The following is a 24,497-nucleotide window of genomic DNA, read 5'->3' as shown; positions in this document are numbered from 1 at the left end:
TGGGATGGAGGATACTCACATTTCAAAGAGGTGCCTGATGATGAGGAAGACAAACGCTAGAGGGATGGTGATATACAAGTCGCTGGACTTTGGGGCCACGCGGCCATCGCTGACTTCGACGTCTGCCCAGGTGATGTTGGACGGCAACCAGAGCCGGTCCCACCAAAAGTAATTGCATAATGTCTGGAACATCCTGCAGAAATAAAGAAAATAGAAACAGTGTGAGGAAAGGCAGTTTACGACTGGAAGAGACGGAATTTAAAGCCCTCCGTTACCGATTTAAATGCCCGTGGCTCCCCTCCTGCAAAGAATCCTGGGAACTGAAGTTTGGCTAAGGGTGCCGAGTGTTGTGAGGAGAGGATCCACAACGCTTCTCTGCTGCAGCTACAATTCCCAGAGTGGTTTAACAATCAATCTCTCTTCACAGGGAGTTCTGGGAATTGTGGTTCTGCGAGAGGGAATTGGGGGGGTGTTCCTCTCTCCTGACAGCTCTCAGCATCCTCAACAAACTACAACTCCCAGAATTCCTGGGGAGGGGAAGCCATGCCTGTTCCAAGTGTCATTGCAGAGCTTTGAATGCATGGTGCCAAAGAAACTAAAGTCAAAGTAGTTTCCCCTTCTACAGACTTTATTTAGAGCAGGCATCCCCAACCTGCGGCCCTCCAGATGTTTTGGCCTACAAATCCCATGATCCCTAGCTAACAGGACCAGTGGTCAGGGATGATGGGAATTGTAGTCCAAATCATCTGGAGGGCTGAAGGTTGGGGGTGCCTGATTTAGAGTGATGTGTATCTATCTACACCATTTCCCCCACAGCTCGAGGGCCACATTGACTTGCAGGGATCCCCCGCAGGGGCCGGCAGTGGGCGGAGCCAGAGGCAAAACTGGGCGGAGCCAGACATGCAGGGGTTTCCTTTGTCCAGGGAGGGTTGCAACCAATGAGAGTAGCCTCACCGGAAACAGCGAAACATTCAACACAACTAACTTTGGTCCATTGATTTCAACTTAGTTGGACACCAAACAGGGGTCTCTGGGCACAAACACCTCTATCCGAGCAAGCAAGGGGACTTAGGATACAGGCTTCCCAGTTAAAGTCCTCAAGGGGTGTGCGGTGTTCAATGTGGCCTCCAGTCCTCCTTACCCGGCCCCCAGGACCCTCCCTCTCTGGGCTGCCTTTCAAGTGCTTCTGATTATCTGGAAATGTATTCTGATTATCCGGAAATGTGATTTCTGGGGGCTATTGCCTTTAGCCCCGCCTACCACCACACGTGGCCCCCGCGGAACGTCATCCCAATGAATCTGCGCTCCCTGGCTGAAAAAGGTTTCTCCTACTCGTGCCTTCCATGCCCCAAGTACCTTGTGCCCTCAGGAATAACCAGAGTACCTCTAAGCATATGCAGAGTGCCATGAGTCTCCAAGAAACAAGCCACACACACACACACACACAGCACTTGGGAATTTGATTTCCCTCTGCCAATCTCGTTAGAATAAATAAAACAATTCTTGGCAGCCAGTGTGGGAAATCAGCCAGGCACATTTTGCAGCTGGCGCGGGGCCACTTGCGCCCACGTGGAGATATCTGGGTGCCAAGTTGGTGAGTGGCATCTCCACCCGGCTGGCTCCTCCAGCCTTCCTCAGCAGGTAAGCAGAACATCTTATTTATTGCGTTCACATCCCACCTTTTTCTCCAAGGAGTACATGGGTCAGCCCTGCTCCTCGGTGAATCCCTACAACGACCCTGTGAGGTAGGTCTTGCCAGAATGGCGCATGCTCTGGTTATCTCCCACAATACGCTCTACCTTTGAAGGTGACCCAGACACTACAACTAACCCAGAATCCGGCAGCTAGACTGGTGACTGGGAGTGGCCACCGAGACCACATAACACCGGTCTTGAAAGACCACATAACACCGGTCTTGGCTCCCAGTACATTTCTGAGCACAATTCAAAGTGTTGGTGCTGACCTTGAAAGCCCTAAATGGCCTCGGTCCAGTATACCTAAAGGAGCATCTCCACCCCCATCGTTTTGCCCGGACACTGAGGTCCAGCGCCGAGGGCCTTCTGGCAGTTCCCTCCCTGCGAGAAGTGAGATTACAGGGAACCAGGCAGAGGTAGTGGCGCCCACCCTGTGGAATGCCTTCCCATCAGATGTCAAGGAAATAAACAACTATCTGACTTTTAGAAGACATCTGAAGGCAGCCCTGTTTAGGAAAGTTTTTAATGTTTGATGTTTTATCGTGTTTTTAATATTCCATTGGGAGCTGCCCAGAGTGGCTGGGGAGGCCCAGCCAAATGGCCGGTGTATAAGTAATTAAGTTGTTGTTGTTGTTGTTGTTGTTGTTGTTGGTAAAGAGGCTGAGACTGACTCTAAGGTCACCCAGTGAACTTCATGGCGGAGTGGGGATTCGAACCCGGACCAGGTTCTGGTCCGATGCTCTAACTGCTGCACCACCCTGGCTTCCTAGAGTACTTCTGCTCAGGAGCAGCTCTATAAATTAAGGAGGCAAATAAAAATGGGGAAAGCAAAATGTCACTTAGACAAGGAGGTGGAAATGTTTTTTCCTGGAAGCTTGAATTTATTTTGGTTCTGGATTGATTTATTTGATGTTTTGATGTCTTGTAAACTGCTTTGATATCTTGTAAACTGCTTTGATATTTGTTCTTCAAAATGTAAGTGGGATAGAAGTCATCATCATCATCACCCCACCGGGGGAGGAGGGGAACCCAGTGCTTAGACATTCCAATGCGGCAAACAAAACCCGGGTTCAAGATGCCATTTGGTGATAGGATTATATATCTGAGTTTCAAACATGGGTGGCAACACCTTAAGAAGCCTGTTGCAAGTCCCTTCCCTTGCCGAGGAGTAAATGAAGGCAAGGCCAGACAAGATAAGAGAATGAGAAAATAAGAACATAGAGAACTTATGATTAAGAGGAAAGCCTGGTGCCAAGATTACAATGGAGAGGGACACACCACCTCTCCGCAGGCAGATCAATGGCGCTGCCAGCCTACATAGGACCGGTCTGGAGCAGTTCAGGCAGAATTTGACCCCGTTCAACCATCCAAGAAAACCCAGACTTTTCGCCAACTGGGTCAAGATGCAGTTTTGTCCCAGTCGCTGAACTTCGCAGAGTTTGGCAAGGGCAAAACCGAGAATGGTACCAGGAGACTCTTAGGGTTGTGGGTTCAAGAGCCCCACGTTGGGCAAAAGATCCCTGCGCTGCAGGGGGTTGGACTAGATGACCCTGGGGTCCCTTCCAACTCTACGGTTCTCTGACATGAAATGCACCGTTGAGAGCGCAGGGGAAAGAGAGACAAGAGAAAGCTGGTGGCCAGGGGAACATCTGCAGACGTGACTTTGCGCCAAAACAATAAAACATTGAATATGAAGCCCTGGACATGATAAGATTTGCCGCCAGGGCAAGACTCGAAAGAGGTTTGCGGCGATTCCAAGTTCGGAAAGGCAAAGTTCTGCCTGGACACGGTGCTGGTCCCAATTGCTCCCATCCAAAGAAAGGGGGCAGAGTTTGGGACCTTTTTGTTTGGAGAGCAGACAAAGAAGAGGCAGAGAGGAGATATTCCTCCCTCTCTCACAACACTGGGACTCAGGGACATCCAAGGAAACAGAACCTTGGAAGGTTTGGGACTGATAAAAGGAAGGACTTATTCACACAGAACAGAGCTGAACTGCAGAACTCCCTCCCACGGGAAGGTAGGCATGGCCACCAAGCTAGATGGCTTTAAAAGAGGACTGGGCAAATGAATGGCTATGGACGGCACCAATGAGAACAGGATCCTGGCCTGATCCAGCTGAGCTGTTCTCACGTTCTGATGGAACCTCCAGGCCCAGAAGCAGTCTACTTTGATTCCTAGGTTCTTTGGGGCATTTGGCCACGGAGAGAACAGGAGGCTGGGGCAGGAGGGCAACTGACCCGCTCCAGCTAAAAGGGCTCTTTGTACTCTATATCTTTTTTTAAAAGCAGCCCGTTCCAAGCAGGAAAGCAGAGGATATAAACCGGAGTTAACTGCAGACCGAGATTGCAGGAAGACAGATGGGAGTTTGCCCAATCTCTCTTCTCACATGACAGGCAAAGGTCACAGTCAGTGGACTCTGCTCATCATTGGGCTGCAACATAAGCAGAATGGGAATTTATTAACACTGAGCGTTTATTAACATCCGCCCAGAGATTTACAGGCATTGCGTGTCCTTAAGGCATCTATACAAGGCGTATTACGAGCCAGGCTGCAGCCAGGGTGGGTAGGGCAAAGGTGGGGCTTAGGCTCTCCTTTCTTGAGGACTAGCCACTTGCAGCCGCTCTCTTAACATGGGAGCCCCGCCAGGAATGGCAGACCTCGTGCACATGTCAAACAGACATGTCAAACAGACGGGCCAAGCCGGTTGCCTGGTGGATTGATCTGAAGACAGAGGGTGCTAGAGAAATCCATGAAGTTGGGCTTCAGGATTAAGGATGGTGAACTCTGCTCTGGTCAACAGAAGGAGGGAAGGTTACGGAAAAAACTAGCCTTATGAGGAACAGTTGAGCGAGTTGGGTAAGCTAGGCCTGGAAAAGAGGAGACTGAGACAAGGCAGAAGTTTAGAATCATAGACTTGGAAGGGACCCAAGGGTCATCTAGTCCAACCTCCTGAAATGCAGGGATCTCAACTAAAGCATCCATGAAATCCAACTTCTGCTTAAAAACCTCCTGTCAGGCTCTGTCGCCACCTTCAAATATCTCCAGGGCTGTCACACCGAAGATGGAGCGAGCTTGTTTTCTCCTGCTCTGGGAGGGTAGGACTTGAACCCAAGTTACAAGGAAGGAGATTCCGACTAAACATCAGAAAGAACTTTCTGTTGGTAAGAGCCGCTCCGACAGTGGAAAGGCTCCCTTGAAACCTGGTGGACTCTATATTAGGTTTTCAAGCAGAGGTTGGGTGGCCATTTTTCAGGGATTCTTTAGCCACGATTCCTGCCTTGCGGGGGTTGGGCTAGATGATCCTTGGGAGTCCCTTCCAACTCTATATAGTATTCTCCCAGGGCCAGATTCAGGCCTTTGGAGCAGCATTCTTCCGACGTTTCAGACCCAACACCCACCTTTAACCCAAATATGCACGTGGGGGACCAATTTTTCTAAACATTTAAACATATATTTGCATAGTGGTGGCACTCCACTTTGCATAAGGCCTTGGGCCCAGAAAGTGGACCCCAACACACTTGTCTAGAGGCCCTGAAAAGAGCACGTCATAGTCTTTGTCCGCCCCCCCCCCCAATTTTGTAATTCAAATTAAAAGCACTGGGGAGGTCCTTTTGGCTGTGCTAACGCAGCAGTTTGACTTCACCCCTGGAGACGCACTCCATTGTCTCTAGAGACAGACAGAGGACAGCACCCCCAGTCTGGCAAGAATATCAGAAAATCCGTGAAGCTGGGCCAGGTCAATGGCCCATCTTGCCCAGCATCCTGTTCTCACAGCAGCCAAACGCTCCAAAGAACGTAGGAATCAAGGTAGACTGCCTCTGTGGCTGGAAGTTCCATAAGAATATTAGAAGAGGGCGGGGCTAGGGGAGAGTGGCGCCGGCTCAACTGGACGCTTGGGGTTTTGTTGCTCATAACAGCAGCTACAACCAGACTAAGAGACTGGAAATGCAAGCCTGCTTATTTGTAGGCGGCTGCGTCTTGTTTTCACAAACGTGCAACCGAGCATCGTTCAGAAGGAATTAAGATTGCTTTGGCATCAAGGGAGGATTAAGGAGCAGCTCAAACAATTTTCCGCCCAGGGCTAGATGACACTTTGCACATCTTTGCGCTGCTGGGTGAGAAATTCCGCCACAGGATCTCTTTCCAGGAGCCAGGAAGGAACCTCAGAAAGCTCTTGGGGTGGGGGAGTTCACAGCTGGTCTGGCCTCTGGCTGGCAGCCAGCCCTTCCCAACCGAGATATGCAAACGACTCTCATAAATGCTGCTTTCTAGCCTCTGAGCCACATCTCCAACCTGTTTGATGTCCAGGCAACACCTTGTCATAGGAACAAGGGTGAAGCTGCTGCCTTATGCCACGCCCGGCCTCTGCTCCATCTAGCTTAGTATTGTCTGCACTGACCGGCAGAGGCTCTCTGGGCTTTCTGGCAAGGGACATCCCCTAAACGATGTATTTATTATTACTATTATTCATTAAATTTGTATACCACCCTATAGCCACAGATCTCGAGGGCAGTTCAAAACATAAAATGATATAGCTTCTCCGCTACAAATTAAGTAAGGTACTAGTCCTCGTGGTTTTGAGCAAGGGGCTGATTCAAATAGGATGCTCTCTAGTCTCAGACCATTGGTCCTTCAAGGCTCAGGACTGTCCAAACGGACTGGCAGCAGCTCTCCAGGATTTCAAGCTTTCGGGGATTGAATTTGGGACCCACTGAATGCAATTCAGCTCATCCCCAATAGATAATGTAAGATTCTAGTCCTCAAGGTTTTGCACACAAGGTCCATTTAAAGACAGAAGTAGAAAGCAGCAAATGAACAAATAAAGTAAGGTGTTAGTCCTCATGGCTCGGAATAAAAGGCCAGTTCAAAGAGGAATATTGGAAGCTGCCTGCCTGGCAAATGGCTCCAGGGTTTCAGGAGGAAAAGCACTCTTCCAGCCCTTCCTGGTTTGATCCTTTCGCATGCTCTACCCCTAAGCAACAGCCCTACTCCTCAAATTATTATTATTATTATTATTATTTCTATCCCAGCCTTTTCTCAGAGGAGCTGGGGGGGCATACACGGCTCTCCCCCTCCTCATTTAATCTCCCCAACAACTCTGTGAGGTAGGTTAGACTGGGAGGCAGTGAGTGGCCCAAGGTCACCCGGCTAGCTTCCTGGCAGAGTGGGGATTCGAACCCTGGCCTCCGAGTCCCAGGTCCTAGTCTAATTGCCACACCACACCGACTTCTGTTTGCTGACATCGCTGCATTGCTAAAGCAAGGGCTCCACGATTGCTAGGTGACTCTTTCCAAACAGTATCACAGGAAGCTGCCCGGAAGCCAGTCAGACCGTCGGTTCATCTACCTTGGTATTATCCACACTGACTGGCAGCAGCTATCAAGGGTTTCGGGTGTATGGAGTCTCTCCCAGCCCTAACTGGACATGTCAGGGAATGAACCTGGGACGTTATGTGTGCAAAACAGATGCCCTACCGCTGAGCTAAATCCCTCCCCCCCCAATAAACCAAGATTCTAGTCCTCATAGAGGACTAGGGTAATCTAGTCTAACCTCCTGCAATGCAGGCATCTCAACTAAAGCATCCAGGTCAGATGGCCATCCAACCTCTGCTTTAAAACCTCCAAGGAAGGAGAGGCCACCACCTCCCAAGGGAGACCATTCCACGGCTGAACAGGTCTTACTGCCATAAAGTTCTTCCTGAAGTTTAGTCGGAATCTCCTTTCTTGTAACTTGAAGCCATGGGTTCGAGTCCTCCCCTCTGGAGCAGGAGTAAACAAGCTTGTTCCCGCCTCCCTGTGACAGCCCTTGAGATATTTGAAGATGGCTCTCAGTCTCCTCTTTTCCAGGCTAAACATACCCAGCTCCTTCAACCGTTCCTCATAAGGCTTGGTTTCCAGACCCTTGATCATCTTGGTCGCCCTCCTCTGCACACCTTCCAGCTTGTCAATATCCTCCTAAAATTGTGGTGCCCAGAACTGGACACAGGATTCCAGGTGTGGTTTGACCAAGGTTGAATAGAACAGGACTATGACTTCCCTTGATCTTGACACTAGACTTCTGTTGATGCAGCCTAGAACAGCATTAAATGTTTTTCCTGATGGATCACATGGTCGACTCATGTTCAGCTTGTGGGTCCACCAAGACTCCTAGATCCTTTTCACATGTAACTGCTAGTAAGCCAGGTGTCCCCCATCTTATATTGGCACAGCTGGTTCTTCCTGCCTAAGGACAGAACCTGACATTTGCCCCTGTTGAAATTCATTTTGTTAGCTTGCGCCCAGTTCTCCAATGTGTTAAGGTTGTGATTCTGAAAACTTTCTCTTGACTTATGGGCATGGCCATGCAGGTGCCAAGTGATTGAAACTTGAGATCTTCTGCATGCAAAGCAGACATCCTACCCATTGAGCTACAAGCCCTTCCCAAACAGAACTCATTTATGCCACTGCAAAAACCCCGAACAGCACCCCAATTCCAGGGCATGACCGATCAGAGGCTTTTTCCCGTGCAGCCGCACTGCTACGAATTGCTGCAGCCCGAGAAGCTGTTGTGCCACGCTTCCTTCAGATGTTGCCCAACCCACAAGGCCGGAAGCAAAGAGGAAGCAGCAACGACGTTGCAACACTCGAGTCGCACCCTCGGGAAAGGCACCAGAGTAAAGTCCAGCCTTCTCCTAACTGGCGCCCGTCGGACAGTTCAAACTACAACTCCCATCAGCAAGCACCAGCGCTTCGACTACAACTCCCGCCAATGGCCACGTCATCCAGAAGGCGCCAAGCTGCTTTAGTCAAGTCGCCAATCGATATAGCTTTTTCAACCGGCGGCAAAATTATGCCCCTCGGAAAATGCGGGTGTGATTGTTAACTAACGGGCTGGTGTTTTGCTGTATTGTTAATCGGCTAATTGGCTAGAGAGAAAAAATGGATAAATGGGTAAAAAATGCAGCTGGCAATGCCTTTCTGGGTGTGTGTTGTATTCCATCATCTGTAACTAGCGCGATAATGGGGCATCAATGGTGGATTTAGAGTGGAAGGTCTGGACATCCTTCCGCTTTTATCAGCTGTGACAATTCCCCAAAGTTAAACTGCGGAACTCCCTCCTGCAAGAGGCAGTGGTGCCCACCAACTTGAGTGGGATAAAGTGATCAATGGCTCCTAGCGCCATGGCTGTGCTCTGCCTTCACGGTGGGAGGCAGTAATGCCTCTGAACAGTTGCTGGAGACTATTGTTCTTATGGAACCTCCAGGCCCAGAGGCAGTCTACCTTGATTCCCAGGTCCTTGGGGGAATCTCACCTGCTTCAAGTACCGGGCTGCTCTCATCTTTTAAAAATGGCCCATCCCTGTGGCCTAATCCAGCAGCCACACTCTTCTGATGTTAGCTTAAATTGTTGCCGTATTATTCCTGTCTGGAGGGGGTGTTATTAAAGTGTACCAAGGGTGAATTTATGTATTTTTAAAAACCAAGGGCACAACATTTGGGGTATGCAAACTTACAGGATTTCAGCGATGAGCTATGCACGGACAAAGGAGCATGTCCCAGGCGTAACCACCCCAATGCTATCCAGAGTACAAATAATATGCTGCTTTTTGTTTTCTGTTTTAAGAAAATCTCTGGCTTCTGACAAGGGTCCAGTTTAGCACATTTCAATATTTGCAAGGGGGGGAAAACCCAACAACACTAAAATGCAGTTTTTCAAATGCAGGAAGCCACGGCAAGAGAGAGCGCCTCAGGCCGAGAGAGGCGGAATAATAATAATAATTTTTTATTCCAGCAAAACAAAATCCTAATGGCAGACAAAGCCAGGCTAACATACAATTCAACACAGTGTCCCGGTTTAAACAATGCCACTGTTTACAAAGAAGGGCCACTTGTTTCCTAGAACTAAGCTCTTCACAAATTAATTGTCCCCATTTGCCCTCTGGAGAGAGGGATATATATTTTACTGTAATCTGTTATTTCATTTTATAATGTTTAAACAGACCTGTGTTCCCCAGGGCCTCTGGGAGCCAAATCGCCAAACCGAGGGCGATAAAACTTCCTTTTTTTGCGCATGCCCAACGGTCACAAAGAACGCTGGCTAATTTGATACCCGCATCCAGCCTGTCTAGATAGGAAAAGGTTCCTGCGCGCAGTGGAACATTCCGCAAAATGACCCAGGCATGAAAGGAAAGCAGGGAGGGGAGGGGAGAGGAAAGAAAAAGACGATCCGTTTTATCAGACATTCCCCTACTTCAGAAACTAGGGCAGGATTGTCTATTGTTGGGGAAATAAATAGAGGAAGATTAAAGGCACAGATAGTTTTGCTGACCGACTTAGTACAAAAAAGCAGGCTGTTTCTCCCCAACCGATTTGGCGCTAAGTTGCCAGAAAAACAAAAGCAGGTCATTTTTATGATAGGCACCTTAATGCGAGCGGAGCCAGCCTTTTTAAAAGGTGCACTAATTGGATATTGCAAGACACGGAAAGGAAGAGAGAGAGCACAAACCAGGGTGAATAAAAATTAATGATTTTATAAAAAATATATTTAAAAAATAAGTATTTAAAAATTTAAAATTGGATTTTTAAAAGAAAATGCTTCTGGAGGATAGTTTTCTATTTAAATTACATGATAGTCCAAAGGCTATTGATCAGGAAATAAGGATTTGTTTTAAGTTTTTCATGCATGCTAAAACTCAGTTTTTTTAAATTGTTTAACCACATCAGTTAACAAACATGGATACATATGCTATAATGTTATTGTTTTAGTCAAATAAATTGTTCAAGTTGTTATTAAGGAAATGATTATATTTTTCTCCTTCCAATAAAGATATAGCAGAAAAGTTGCCGAAATATAAACGGTTAACTTATTAAACCTCACAATAATTTCATAGTTATCGGTCTATATTTTTCTAAGAGTATAACCAAATCAGTGATTTTTGATATAACTGTAAAAACTACTCTGAAAATGTATTATTCCAAAAACGAAATCTTCCTCTGGTTGTGTAAATATTAAGATTATACCAGCAAGAATGAGTCTTTCTGTAAAAGAAATTTGATTTACCGTATTTTCCCGTGTATAAGATGCCCCCATGTATAAGATGCCCCCTATATTGGGGGACTCCAAATTAAGAAAACACCCCTCAGCACTACCCGTGTATAAGACGAGCCCCAATTTTAAAACTAATTTTTTGGTAAAAAACAACAACAACCCTGGTATTATACATGGAAAAATATGGTAAATCAAATCTTACTGACTAGTGATTTAAATTGTGATTTAAATCAAACCCACCCTGTCCACACATTTTATTTATTTCTGCACTTACTTGATTTCCAGCCCCTCTCGTCTTCCTCCGAGGAGCTCAAGGTGGCAGATATAGTTTTCCCTCTCCCCATTTTCATCTACACAACCACCCTGCGAGGTAGGTAAGGCTGAGAACAAGGAGCTGGCCCAAGTTCACTCAGGGAGCTTCTTGGCTCCCTGGGCATTTGAACCTTGACCTCCCAGGTCCTGGTCTGGCACTCTAACCACTGTGCCACACTGCCATGTCCCTCTTCAGCAAAGCACGGTATTTACACCACGAATCTATTCTCCACGCAAAACCTCTGCGCCAGGGGCACTGAAGCTCTCTCGCCAGGCCATTGCCATCCTAGTTTTGCACCCGGGGCGGTTTCTGCCAGGCTGGCATCCATCCTCAAACTCACCCCAGATGGAGGCCAGGGAGGTTCATCTGAGCACTGACCTAGCGTACCCAAGGTAATATTGACATATTTTTTGCCACCTGCCAAAAGCACATGTTTACCCAGATGCTTAGAAAGCCCATGCACGTTTTGACTAATTTTTAGTCTATTTTAACTCCTCAAAGGTCTTGATTTATTGCCGTTAAATTTTCCTATTTGTGCTTCTACTGCTTTGGGTTCTTTTCTTTCTTTCTTTTTACAATCAAAGGCGTTTCCATCATCTTTTTGGCATCCGCCTGTCCCGGGCCAGGGCCGGATTTAGGTTTGACGAGGCTCTAAGCTACTGAAGGTAACGGGGCCCTTTATATGCCCAGCTGTCCTTTGCCAACAACAAATTGTCACTGGTTTTTTGTGTTGAATATATGCTCTATGGTAATTTATGGACCTAATAGGTATCTCAAGCCATTTGCACATGCAGAATGTAGGCACCCTCTATATAGAAAGGAGCAAAGCAGTGATATTTTAGGGAGCAGGTGGGGCCCATGACTTACATCCTAGGAGCCTACACAACACAAAACACAGTTGCTGTACAAAGGTTTTATTTTATTTGCTTTTTATCTTATATTTTGGAAATACACATCGTGGTTTTTTCCTTTACATTTTTTGGGGGGCCCCCAAGAGAGTGGGGCCCTAAGCTAGAACTTGTTTAGCTTATACGTAAATCTGGCAGACAACGGAGGCGAGTGCCTTTGCAGTGTTCGAAATTCACCAGGCCCCAGGTGAATTTTGCACCTGGCTATCGGCCCCTTGCAACCAAGCGAAAATCTCCGCCATCTGGGAGAGCGTTGGATCTGGATTGTTTTCACACACTAATACCCCGCCCTGTAGAATTCTGTCCATTTACCTGCGCAATCGGAATGAATTTCGGGAACCAAAATGCTTTTTCTGTGCAGCCTTGAGCAGGAGCAGAGAACAGCCTCCTAGTCAATTGCTGTCGCTTGTCTTCACTCACCCCATTGCCCTGCTCACAGTTGCGATGAATATTCTTAAATTATGAGTGGTCTGTGTCACCATTAAGAAAAACAGGTCGGAATAGGCCAATATATATGGACTTTCCCGGGATCAAGTGACTTCTCTTCTTTAAGTTCATAATCAAACTCAAGGTTGTCATCTGAACTAGCCGGATGTTTAACTGAGAACCAATTGCAGTCAGTGCATCATTTGAAAAATGACTTTAGAGCAGTCTTGCCCAAAAATGGCAACTAGACATTCTGTTTTGCCGACTATAACCCTGGTTTAAGGAGGCATTTGATGCCTGGGCTTATATATCTGTGAGTTTCTAGCAGTTTCGCCTTTGGGGATAAAGTCAAACCATTAGAGAGTGACAGCTGGGGCTGTAGAGAGCGATATGAAAAAGCTTTTAAAAATAAATAACCATTTGCCCCGCCCACTTTCGCCGCTGGCCACGCCCACCATCAGCATGCCATTGGGGGGGGGCAAGGTGGCCCAGAAGGGACTTTGGCCAATCAGAAGCAGCCATTTCAGTCTTGGCAGCTCTGCATCTTCCAGAGGTACACGCCGCTGATCCTTGTGGGTTTAAGAAAGTGTCTGAAGGTTCCCGTGTCTTGTGCCAGCTGGCTGGGCACAGCAACTTTGGAAGGGAGACCATTCCTGACAGCAGCCTCTACCCGTACCGCCCCCAAGCTATCTCCCCCACCCCCACGCCGATGGAGCAATCCCCAAAAGGGTTTCAATTGCCAGGACAAATATTGGCCAACCTGCTTGGGAAAAAGTTTCAAGGAGTTTGAGTGGGGTGGGGAGAGAAACAGAGGACGGCAAGCGGAGGTTGGGTGCTCCTCGCAGGGTAGCTGACTTTTGTTTTATCTTTTAAGCCTTCGGTTCAGGGGGCCGGAGTCCGCCCTCGATGGTCATGTCACAATTCAGGAAGGCGGGGAAATTATGTCCTTGCCACTGCTCTTTCCAAAAGATGACTGCTTCAACGGATCCGGCAGATATATTGCCACATTTCCCCATGTATAAGACGCCCCTGTATATAAGACGCTTTCTATTTTGGGGGACTCAAAATTAAGAAAATGGGGGGAGATTGTCCAGCGTTGTTGTGCTTTTTTCGGGGGGGGGGGGTTTGCCGAGAATCACTCACCCGTCTGAACAACGCTTCCTATCACGCGCAATGAAAAGACCACCAAATGTCTGACCCGCTCGCAGCCAGCGGCCGCCCATCGCCTGCCCCACAGCAAATCAAAACAGGCCATTGCCATAGCCACCAATCACCCTCACTTCCACCGCTGACAATCTCCAGCTCGCAGCACCAACCAATCACCCGTCCCCCCCCCCCGCAACACTACCCGTGTATAAGACGACCCCAATTTTTAAGCATTACTTTCACGTAAATAATCCTAGTCTTATACATGGAAAAGTACGGTCATTTCTTTCCTGAACAGCAAGCCCTGCTTTTTAAACAGCAAGCCCCGCATTCGAGACCCGGGAGCAAGACAGGAGCACGTCTATCATGAGTTGGCCTGGTCGCCGCAGCAGCCAACTCAGGTGTTTTGAAAGGGGGCACTCAAAAGCAGGATACGAAGGTGCTTTTCCCACAGCGACAGGCCTTCTAAGGGCAACTGCTCTTGGGCATGGAGGCTCCACTATCCAGACAGGAGAGGAGCCCTTCTGAAGGGCCATCGAGTTCAGCAGGCTATCCCGATATGGGTTCCAAAGAGGTCAAACCTATTAAGATCTGGAGGCTGCCAGTCAGAGTTGGTAGCACAGGGATGGGTGGAGCCTTAGAAACACAGAACTGGGGAGACAGGAGGATGGGGAGCTGCCTCCCACTGAGTCAGACCATTGCTCCATCTAATTCAGTTTTGTCAACACTGGCTGGCAGCGGCTCTGTGGGGTTTCGGATGGGGGAAACTCTGGCTTACCTGCAAATGCCAGGGTTTTTACCCGAGACGTCTGTCATGCAGAGCTGATGCTTTGAACTACAGCCCTCCCCCTTAAAAGAAAAAACACGGTTCTGAATCAAGGGCCGAATTAAAATGCTAACAGAGGAGAAGGGCTTTGGGCGAGTCAGACCCAGATACTGTCTAGCTCAGCACTGACTGGCAGCAGCTTTGCAGGAATGCAGACAAGGGGCCTGAAGATGCCAGGGGTTGAAGCTGGGGCCATCTGCAGGCAAAGCGGGTGTCCTAACCACTGAGCTACAGCACTTCTCTTCCAAATAGAGCAAGATTCTAGTCCTCATGAGTCTGAAAACATGGCTCTCTCCCTGCCCTGCCTGGAGATTTCAGGGACTGATCCTGGGACTGTCTGCGTGCGAAGAGAATGCCCTGTGACTAAGCTGCAGGCGCTCCTACAGCTAATAATAATAATAGCAATAATATTAATAAATATTATAATAATATGTATTAAATTTATTATTATTGGCAGAGAGCTGCAAGAACACATCAATCTTGCCTAGAGGCTGCCAACTGGCAAAGACCAGCACAAAAAATGTAAAGCTTTTTTCCCTCAACGGATGCTAGACTTAATTACCTGTACACAACAAAAAGAGACTCAGCCGACTTCCATAATATTTATTTGCATTTGCTCAGTGGTGCCAACAGAAAGCTAATTTGTTTTTCATTAGGCAATACATATTTGAAGCTGGCAAGGGCCCTGAGAATGCAAGGGCATAGAAAGAGGCTGCTGGATCGGGCCAATGGGGGCCCATCTAGCCCAGGATCCTGCTCCCACAGGGGCCAAACACATGCTTCAACTGGAACCCCAAAAGGAGGACCCAAAGCGCAGAAGCAGCACTCTCCCGAATGAGATCTATTGTCTCCAATGGGGAATTTTGCAAAGAGCCACTGACTGGTAGCTGGCGACCAAGAGTGGCTGAGGGCTCTTGGCTTTAGCGCCAGGTGCAGTCAAGGTAGGACTGGGGGGAGGCAAAGGTAAGGAGCCCCATTCTGCAGAGCCCTCCCCCCCAATCAACGCAGTGCTAGCCGACCACATTTTGAAGTAATGCACACCCGTCTCTTAAAACAGATTGAGTAAACAGATCACTGGGCTCAACAGGGCCCTCATCCTGATGCAAAGGGCACTCATGCTGCGCCGAGGAGGCTCTCCAAAGCACCTGAGCCGATTACGCAAGCGCCTCTCCATCGAGAGGCAGTGTGGTGTAGTGCTTAGAGTACTGGACCACCATTTGGGAGGAACCAGGGTTCAAGCTCGGCCACTAAGCTCGTTGCGTGAGCGCTTGGGGGCCCAGCGACTCTCCCTCTCAGCCTCACCTCCTTTGCAGGGTCGTTGTGGGGATTAACCATGCTCTTTGAAGGAAAAAGTAGGCTATCGAGGCAAGCCATCAGTGAAATCCCAATAATAGGCATTTGCAGTTGCCTTACCTGGGGGGGGGGGATCCTGCTAATGGCCTTTTTCAGAGATGGGAGGTTTAGGAGTGTGGAAAAATCCATATACAAAAAGCTCTGAAACTTGCCCTTAGGGTATTTTCCTCTCTCCCCCAACCAAGATCAGATGCAAGCAGGTAACTGCAGTCGAATCCATTAAGAGCATTAAAGCGCAGCGCGTATGCTCAAGAAAACTATACTGTCATTTATTCCCCATGTCCAATACTGTAGATCTGCCACGAACTCCTTAAAAAAACACCTGCTTCTCTAAAGGCACCTCTTTTTATTTTGCAGGGAACTCTCCAAACACTCACCCACACCTAAGACATAAGAAGAGGCTGCTGGATAAGGCCAATGGCCCACCTAGGCCAGCCTATGGTTCTTACAGTGGCCAAATCTCCCTCGGAACCGTGACATCGAGATAGACTGCCCCTGGATGTGGAGGTTCCATGAGAACGTCAGAAGAGCCCAACAGCCTTCTTTTCCTACTAGCCAATGATAACCCTCTGCTCCTCTGGGGATTTGTCTAATCCTGCTATAAAGCCACCCCAGTTGGTGGCCACCAATGCCTCCTGTGGGAGGGAGTTCCGCAGTCCAAATCTGCGCTGCATGAGGAAGTCCTTCCTTTTATCTGCCCCAAATCTCCCAACGTTCAGCTTCATTTGCTCACCTTTGCCCTGAAGCAAAAAAAAGACCCAGGTTCCGCAAGGTTTCCTCATACGGTAGTTGCCCCATCCTAAGATCACTTCCACACCAGGGGCGCTGGGAATCACAGCTCTGTGAGGGGAAAACTACAGTTCCCTGGATTATTTGGGATGCTTTAACCATATGAGGCCTTGGCAGGGCCGGCTTACCCATAGGCGCTAGAGGTGCGGGGCACCCAGGCGCCAGGCTCTCTGGGACGCCAGGCTGAGATTGAAGAGGGGATTGAAGAGCCAGGCAGAGTGCCACAGGCTTTTCTGCTGCAGGCGCTGAGGCAGCCAGCCGGCTCCGTCCTCCTGCGCACCTGGGATTGGCGGGTCGTCGCATGCTGCTCACACGAGGCACGCAGCTTCCCTCCCTCCACCCACAGCGGCATGGGAGAGAGCTGCGTGCCCCCCAAAAGCTGAACAACTCTGAGCTGCCCCCCTAAATAAAGTATGACAACTTTGGCCTCTCCTCCCCCCCCAAAAAATTGGGGGCGCTGGGCAGTTTTTTGCACCCTGGCGCTGCATATGCTAAAGACGGCCCTGGGCCTTGGGGAGAGTCATTGCTGAGGATCCCCTGGAGCTCAGCTCGGACGCACCAGTTCCGTGTTGTGGGCCGTTTTGTGGAAGTCCCTCTTGAGGTCAAACAGGAGGACCCTCTCTCTCCCTGCTGAACTTCTGAAATACAATGTATACTTATTATTATTACTAGTGGAATTCAGCCCGTTTAAAAACAGGCGCTAGAACGCTGCTCTGTGCAGCGCCGGCATGGGACGGAGCTTCAGAGGTCTCCGAAGCCCCGTCTCATGCCGGCGCTGCGTGCCGAGGCGGCGGGGGGGAGGAGCGCTTCTCCCCCCCGCCTCCTTGCCGCGCACCTCCCGCATGAGACGGGGCTTCGGAGAAGGTCTCCGAAGCCCCGTCCCATGTCAGCGCTGCGTGGTGAGGCGGCGGGGGGGGGGAGGAGCGCTTCTCCTCCCCCCCCCCGCCGCCTCGCCGCGCACGCCAAGCCAGTCCCCGAGCCGAAGTGCGGCGCGGCGGGTGCTTTTCGCCGTTTGCCTCCCCCTTCGCTCCGGGAAGGCAAACGGCGAAAAGCCCCCGCCGCGCCGCACTTCGGCTCGGGGACTGGCTTAGTGGCGGCGGGAAAAAGGGGAGGAATTCCTTCCCTTCTTCCCGCCGCCGCCAAGCCAAAGCCGGCTTCCCTCGGCGCCCGCTGCCGCTTCGGCTTCCTCGGGGAAGGCAAGCAGGCGGGCTGTCTGCCTGCTTGTGTTCGCCGAGGAAGCACAGTCCCATGCCGGCGGTGCGCGGCAAGGCTGCCGGGGGGGCGCTTCTTTCCCCCGCCGCCTCACCGCGCACCTCCAGCATGAGACTGGGCTTCGGAGCGGCGGTTGGCGGAGCGGCGGTTGGCCGTTGTCCCTCCGTCCAATCCCTGTGTCTCTGGGGGACATGCGCAGTGACCCAGGGACACACGGGACAGCTTGGACGCAGGGACAACTTGGACTTTATTATATAGGATTATGGCAGGCTTTTATACTAGACAAAGTGTAACCACCTATTGGTGGCTAGGGGAATTGCAGCATGATGACAGCCTTACCTTTTTTTGTATATAGGCAGAAAATATTTTTGTATATCCTTCTTCTGAATATGGATGGCCCATACTTGGTTGTCTTTGCTGACAGCCTCTCAAAGACCATACACCACACACAGAGAGATATACAGTGTGGCCAAGCAATGGCTGGTTTTCGGAGAGCTGACAGGCTGAATGTTTCCAACTGCCTGTCACAGAGAATTGATTGTCTGCTAGCTGCCAATAATTCAGCCAGCCTACAGTCTGGACTAAACACAGACACCTAAGAATATGGCCAGGTATTCACTTAAAATATGGAGGCTATGCCTGGCTGTTTGACTCAAGCGAAAAAGGTTTTCGGATTTATTGAGAGTGCAGAATACATGTAAGAGTAGAAAGATAATCTCGCAATTTCCACTAAATAAGGATTAATTGTGTAATATGGATTTGTAATTGTTACGGGATTGCTCTCTAAAATAAGGACAGATGCATATTAAAATATTGTTATGATGGTAAAGACTATTCATTATGGGTGGTACCTAACTAAATTCTACTTAGACTCATTAATGGACAGTAATTAGGCACATTTATTAGTTTCTGAGTAGGACTAACGCTGGATCCAACCCAATGATAACGAGGATTAATCAGACTGATATGGATATGGAATGTGGATAAAAATGGTATATTGAGGACTTAATTCCTTAAGATGAGGGTTTCTTGTGTAAAGGATAATTGATGCTTAATCATATAATAAGGATTTGCCATTATGATAACTAGGGTAACCACACCAAATCAGTTTGGAAACATTTAAGAATACAATGTTGCATTGTAGGAAATCCAAAGGAAATTTACACAGTGTAAAATCCAATATAAGAAGATGAGTTCATGCTAGCATAAAAAATAAACAAACAAGTTGTCCCTGCAATTAGAAAACTGGGTTACTCGCCCTTGCTGCTTGCTCTAGAAACCTTCTACTGTATTTCCATGCTAAATTCTGCCAGGATCTGGGGTGGCAAAGCCCAGTCTTATCAAGGTAAATTAGGAATCCATGTAGTCCAAACTTTGAAATCAGCAACAGGTCACAAGAGAAACTTTTGTGCACAGCTCGGGCTTGCCAATAATAAGGGCAAGTAATGGCAAGTAACTACGGTAATGGCAAGTGATGGTAAACCCCAAAATCACTTACCCTAGAAGGCAATGGATAAATCTTTCAAGGAAACCAGGTGTGGGGGAACTTTGGCCCTTCTGAAGCTCCCAAACTACAACTCCCACCAGCGCCAGCAAGCATACCAAGCATGAGGATGGGAACTGTAGTTCAGCGACACCTTGGAGGGCCAAAGGATCCCTTCACCAAAGTAAATAAATGCACAAAACAAAAAGTATTCCCAAGGCCCCTGCACAGAGTAGACCTAATGAAGTTAATAAATGTGGTTAATTTCAATCTACTCTGAATGGGAGTCCGCTGATTGCAGCCCCACACCATAAAAAAATGAGGTTATGGCCTCAGCCTGTGCAGGCCTGAAAGCTAGCAGTTTTTAAATCATGCAGCAGAAACATTTTTTTTAATGCTAGTCCCTATGATTTAATCCTACGCGGCAACTGGGCAAAGGCCGTTGCACACCAATATTTCTGTTTTTTCACCTCACCACAGCGACAGCCTTTCGCAAAGTTAGAAAAGCAAACAGAGGCTGGGTTCAGTTGTGCCACATTCAAAAGCATGCACAGCTCTCCTTTCTGAAAACCCCGAAGGGCAGGCCTTAGAAAACAACAACACAAGTATCGGTTTAGTTTGGACAGACCCGAGGTGCCGCAATTGTGCTTTCGCAAACAGAAAGGAAGGAGGGGGGGGGAACTGGCCTGCCATGCCCACATTCAAGAGGGGACATTTTTTCCACCCAGATCAAGGATCATTAACCGGTTCCAGGGTGCCCTCGATTTACACACACACACATATCAGGGTGGCAAAGATTTGGTGTAGGCCTCAAAAAAGGAGTCTGGCACTTCCTGGATCGAAGGGAAAGAGCAGAAGAGAGAAGGAAGGGAGACTCTGGAGGAAGATAAACTTATATCCTACAGTGATGAAACACACTTCGGGGAGGCAGGCCAGGAACCTCTCCCAAACTCTGCATGGTTATGTGTAAACATGGCTCTAAGGCACGGGATTCTTGGAGAACGCTGTCAGAGAAAGGGGCATTATGGCTGGGACAATGGGCCCCATAAATCAGGAGAGAAGAGAGAGATGGGGGAACCTAGCAAAGATATAAAGGGTGGAAATTTAAGGGTGGGGGCACCAAACTCTTCCTGTCCTGCCCCCCTCTTCCGCCCCCCACTTTTGCTGAACATTTACTTGAAGGGAGTTCTCCCCGGAACCCCCAAAAGCCTCGAAACAAAGCCTGTTCCCCCCTCACAGCCCAGAGAGGGGAGGAAAAACCTTCCCCAAGTGGGAATAAGTGAGTCAGACAAACCTTTTTTTCTGGAAATAAACACGTTTCTCTCCCTGCACCTCCAAAACACACTTGCCTCGAAAATAAAAAAGGTTCAGCTCTACAAAGTACCTTTCAAACTTTTTCCTATAGATGCAAAAAGGCTTTTTGGGGGGAGAAATAAGGTGGGGATTCCTATAGATGGGGGAGAGAGGAGGAAAGACCTGGAAACTCCCCAATATACAGTAATAGGATTCTGGAGGAAACAGGGTTTTTTTTAAAATAAAAAAGGAGAAGAACAATTCTTAATTTTCCGAGAGAGAGAAAAGAGAATTACCTCCGGGGTTAGTCCTCCCGCAGTGAATCCGACCCGTGTGCAATGTGGGGTGGATGTAAGTGTGGGTCGATCCTGCCGGTCCCGTCCCCGTCCCCCCGAAAAAAATCCCTGGATATGTAGTCATTGGGAAGCGGGGGAGGGAGCGAGGGAGGGGCGCTCCGAGCAAAGGATCCGCCCCATGTCCAAATAACAGTGTAGCCATTCAAAGCCCCGTGCGCGGAGCTCCGAGGCCCCGATCCCGCGCGACTTTACTTGCGAGTAAGCGCCGTCAAGCCTCGCGGGGCTTCCTTCCGAGCAGACTCGTCCTCCCGCCGGATCCTGGAGCTCCCGCCCGGCCTTCCTGGTGCAGGGCCGCTGAGCCCCGGAGCCCGCTTACTCCCGAGTAAGCGCTCTCCTGGAGTCCCGGGTCAAACCGGCCGGGCCCGCAGGCTTCGTCGGGAGTTGAGTCCCCTTTCCAAACCGCAGAACAAGCCGGGGTTACTCTAGAGTAAAGGCCGCACCCGACCCGATGCAAAAACACTCTCTTAAAAGCCCGAATTCACGGTAAGATGAGCAGATGCGCTATACCGAAGGGCGGTACAGACGCCCCGCGATTAATGCGTGAGCCCTTAATGGCGGTGGGTCAACTGCAAGTATATCTGGATAGCAAGCAGAGCTTTTGCAGCGGCCTTGACCATGCCTACTCGGAAGTCCATTGAGGCTTACTCCCGAGTAAGTGGCGTGAGGATCGCAGCCTCGGCCACGATCCGAAACCAGACCCCCCCCCAAAAAAAACACTCCATGAAATCAATGGAGCCGAGTCTCCTAGGAGGGCGAGTAATACCGTACATACTAGAAAGTGCCCACGAGTATTTTTCCTTTAAACCGGGAGTGGCGGCGGCGTGGAAAAGCTATCGATCCGGTTTATAGTCTGTTTACATGACTGAACAGAGAAAGCGGGAGAAGAGCTGGGGCAAAAAAGGAAGGGGGGATAAATAATGGTGCCGCCCCCCCCAAATCACCCCACCAAACAAAAAAACCACACAAACCCCCCAAAAAGAGTTAGGAATAAACTCGCCTTAGGCGCAGCGCAGCTGAAATGGAAACGCGCAAAGAGGAGCCTCGCTCTTCTCCCCGGGAGCCACAAAGTTACTCATGACACAAACCTCCTTCCGCTCACAGTTTCCTGAACCCGGAGCAAGGGAGGGTGGGGGGAAGGATTGGAAAGAGAGAGGAGGGTGGGTGTTTTTTTTGAGTGGGGTGTGAAGAGAAGCTCATGGAAGGAAAGCGGGGGGGGGGGAGGAGGAGAGGAAAACCCAACTTGTTGCAAAGCATCGGGGCGCCGAGATCCAGCACACTCACGTTTTGCACGAGGAAGTCTCACAGATCTCTGCGGAATCTCCCCTTCTCTTTTTAGGGGGGGTGGTGCTGGGAGGTGAGGGGGGAGCAGCTCTCTTTCGCTCCTGCTTCTGCTCCTCCCCTTTGATCCAATTTTTTGTTGGGGGGGCTGATGGAAATGGGCAGAAAATAAATAAATGAAAAGTAAAAGCAGCCTTCTTCTTTTTTTGGGGGGGGGAAATGACGTCGCCCTGGGACGGATCAGGTTAGCAGTCCCGCGCGCTGCTGGGCTGAGCCATTGGCAACATTAATTCGATATCGCCCCCCCCTTTTTTTTGGTAGCCAAGCCTTAGCAATCGAGGGCAGAGCCTGGCACGGCGCGTCCCCACGCTGCCCCTCCCCCTCCATCCATCTCTCTGGCCATCCACTGACTCACCCACTTTGCTTGCGGGGGAGGGTGCGGGAGGGGTTGTCCCACTTTGGGGGAGGGGGAGGGAGGGGCCTGCCCGTCACTCGGAGGGTTGGTCTCTCTCTCTCTTTCCGAATTCCGGATAGAGCCCCTCCTACCCAAGGGAGGGCTCTACTCTTTCTTTCTTTCTTTCTTTCTTTCTTTCTTTCTTTCTTTCTTTCTTTCTTTCTTTCTTTCTTTCTTTCTTTCTTTCTTTCTTTCTTTCTTTCTTTCTTTCTTTCTTTCTTTCCGGAAAGAAATTGGAGGGAGGGAGAGGAAAATGGGGAGGGGGGACCCCAATTTTTCCCCTCCCCCACGTGGCTAAGGGACCCCTGGTTGGACTGCCGCTCCAGAGGACTAGCAGCTTGACGCTCGAGTCAGAGCGTTGAGCCATGTAGATCAGCGTTGTCGGCACTGGCTGGCAGCAGCTCAAGGAGGAGGGGAAGAAGTTGGGGGGGGGGTATCAAAGCTCACCCCACCCGGTGTCTAAGCTGCGCCAGGTTGATTGCCGCTTCAGTCTGGAGTGGCGGAGGAAGCGGACTTCTGCTTTGTGAGTGCTTTGGTCCATGGAGCGCAGTGGTGCTTGCACGGGCTGGCAGCATCCCTCCGGAAGGTGGAGCAGAAAAAGAAGGGGGCAACGCCCGATTCCCCCTCCCCTCACTACAAGGAAGATGAGTCAGAGCACTGCTGCACCTAGTTCAGCGAGGTCGCCACTAGCTGCCAGCTGCTCTCCAAAGTTTCAGACAAGAGGGACTTTCAACCAGCTGCACCAAAGCACGAAGCTAGTCCTCCTTGTGCACCCAGCGAGTTGTGTTACGCGACTGACAGCAGCAAAAACAAACGGGCTGATGAAACAGTGTAAATATCGCCGGTCCAGGATCTCATATGCAGGCATGGCCAAACTTGGCTCTCCAGCTGTTTTGGGACTACAATTCCCATAATCCCTGGCCACTGGTTCTGTTAGCTAGGGATGATGGGAGTTGTAGTCCCAAAACATCTGGAGGGCTGAGTTTGGCCATCTCTACCATATGGAGACCCCGTTGAGGATAATGCTGTGAAACTCACAGGCTCGTTTTGTTTTCAGAAGTGTTTACAGAAAGCCAGCAGGCTCTGGATCTTTTACAACAGGCACGTCCAACAGGTAGATCGTGATCTACCAGTAGATCACTGGACATCTGTGGTAGATCACTGGCTCCCCCAAAGAAGCTCAACAACTTTGGCTCCCCTAAAAATGCTCAATTTTTTTTGTCCTGCACCCCCCCCAAAAAAACCCACAGGGCTTTCCCCCTCCCTATAAAAGCTCTACAACTTTGACCTGTACCGCAAGAAAGGGGGTAGATCACTGGTAGTTTTTAATTCTGTAAGTAGATCGCAGTCTTGTGTTATTGATATGAGATGTTTGTAAAGATAGAAAAGAAAATCAATAAAACTTATTAAAAAATATAAAAGTATTGCAAATACAGAAAAAATAATTGACACAAAAAATAAAAAAAATTCCTTCCAGTAGCACCTTAGGGACTAACTAAGGTGCTACTGGAAGGATTTTTTTTATTTTTTGTTTTGACTACGTCAGACCAACACGGCTACCTACCTGTAACTACGTAGAGAAAATAATAGTTAATAGATAATAGATAAATAAATAAATAATAGATAAATTCGACGTAGTCGTAACAAAATAAAAAAATTCCTCCCAGAAGCACCTTAAAGACCAACTAAGTTTTTATTTTGGTATGTGCTTTCGTGTGCATGCACACTTCTTCAGATACACAGATAGAGAAAATAATATAAATAAAGAACTAGTCTAAAGGTGTTGCTTCCAGGGTCTATTTATTTCCTGCTGTCCCACAGCGCCACCTGGTGGCACATGCTGCTTGGCTCTCTTTATCAGCAGGGAATTGTAGTGCTCTGAGCAGAAATCTCTCTCAGCACTCCCTAAAACTACAGTTCCCAGGAGCTCTCAGCAATAT

At 49.1% G+C, this 24,497-nt stretch overlaps 1 protein-coding gene across 4 annotated transcripts in view; it reads right to left on the bottom strand.

The window, feature by feature from the left end:
* The window catches only part of CERS2 (ceramide synthase 2), a 51,156-nt gene that overhangs the window by 15,180 nt on the left and 11,479 nt on the right, over nt 1–24,497 (bottom strand). The window contains exons 1-2 of one of the 4 annotated variants that reach the window (XM_035097720.3): nt 22,107–22,529; nt 20–193 (exon numbers count right to left, since the gene is read on the bottom strand). In XM_035097720.3, the coding sequence (XP_034953611.1) occupies nt 20–192 (173 nt within the window). In that variant the 5' untranslated portion in view covers nt 193; nt 22,107–22,529. Of the gene's footprint in view, nt 1–19; nt 194–20,765; nt 21,095–21,822; nt 22,530–24,497 lie in introns of those variants that run through there. The other 3 variants (XM_035097722.3, XM_035097721.3, XM_088659512.1) reach the window with 3 other exon arrangements.

This window comes from Zootoca vivipara, chromosome 16 (assembly GCF_965207765.1).
Source record: "Zootoca vivipara chromosome 16, rZooViv2.hap1.1, whole genome shotgun sequence".
Lineage (NCBI taxonomy): Eukaryota > Metazoa > Chordata > Lepidosauria > Squamata > Lacertidae > Zootoca > Zootoca vivipara.
The sequence above is the reverse complement of the archived record's forward strand: the minus strand, read 5'-3'. Positions and strand labels throughout refer to the sequence as shown.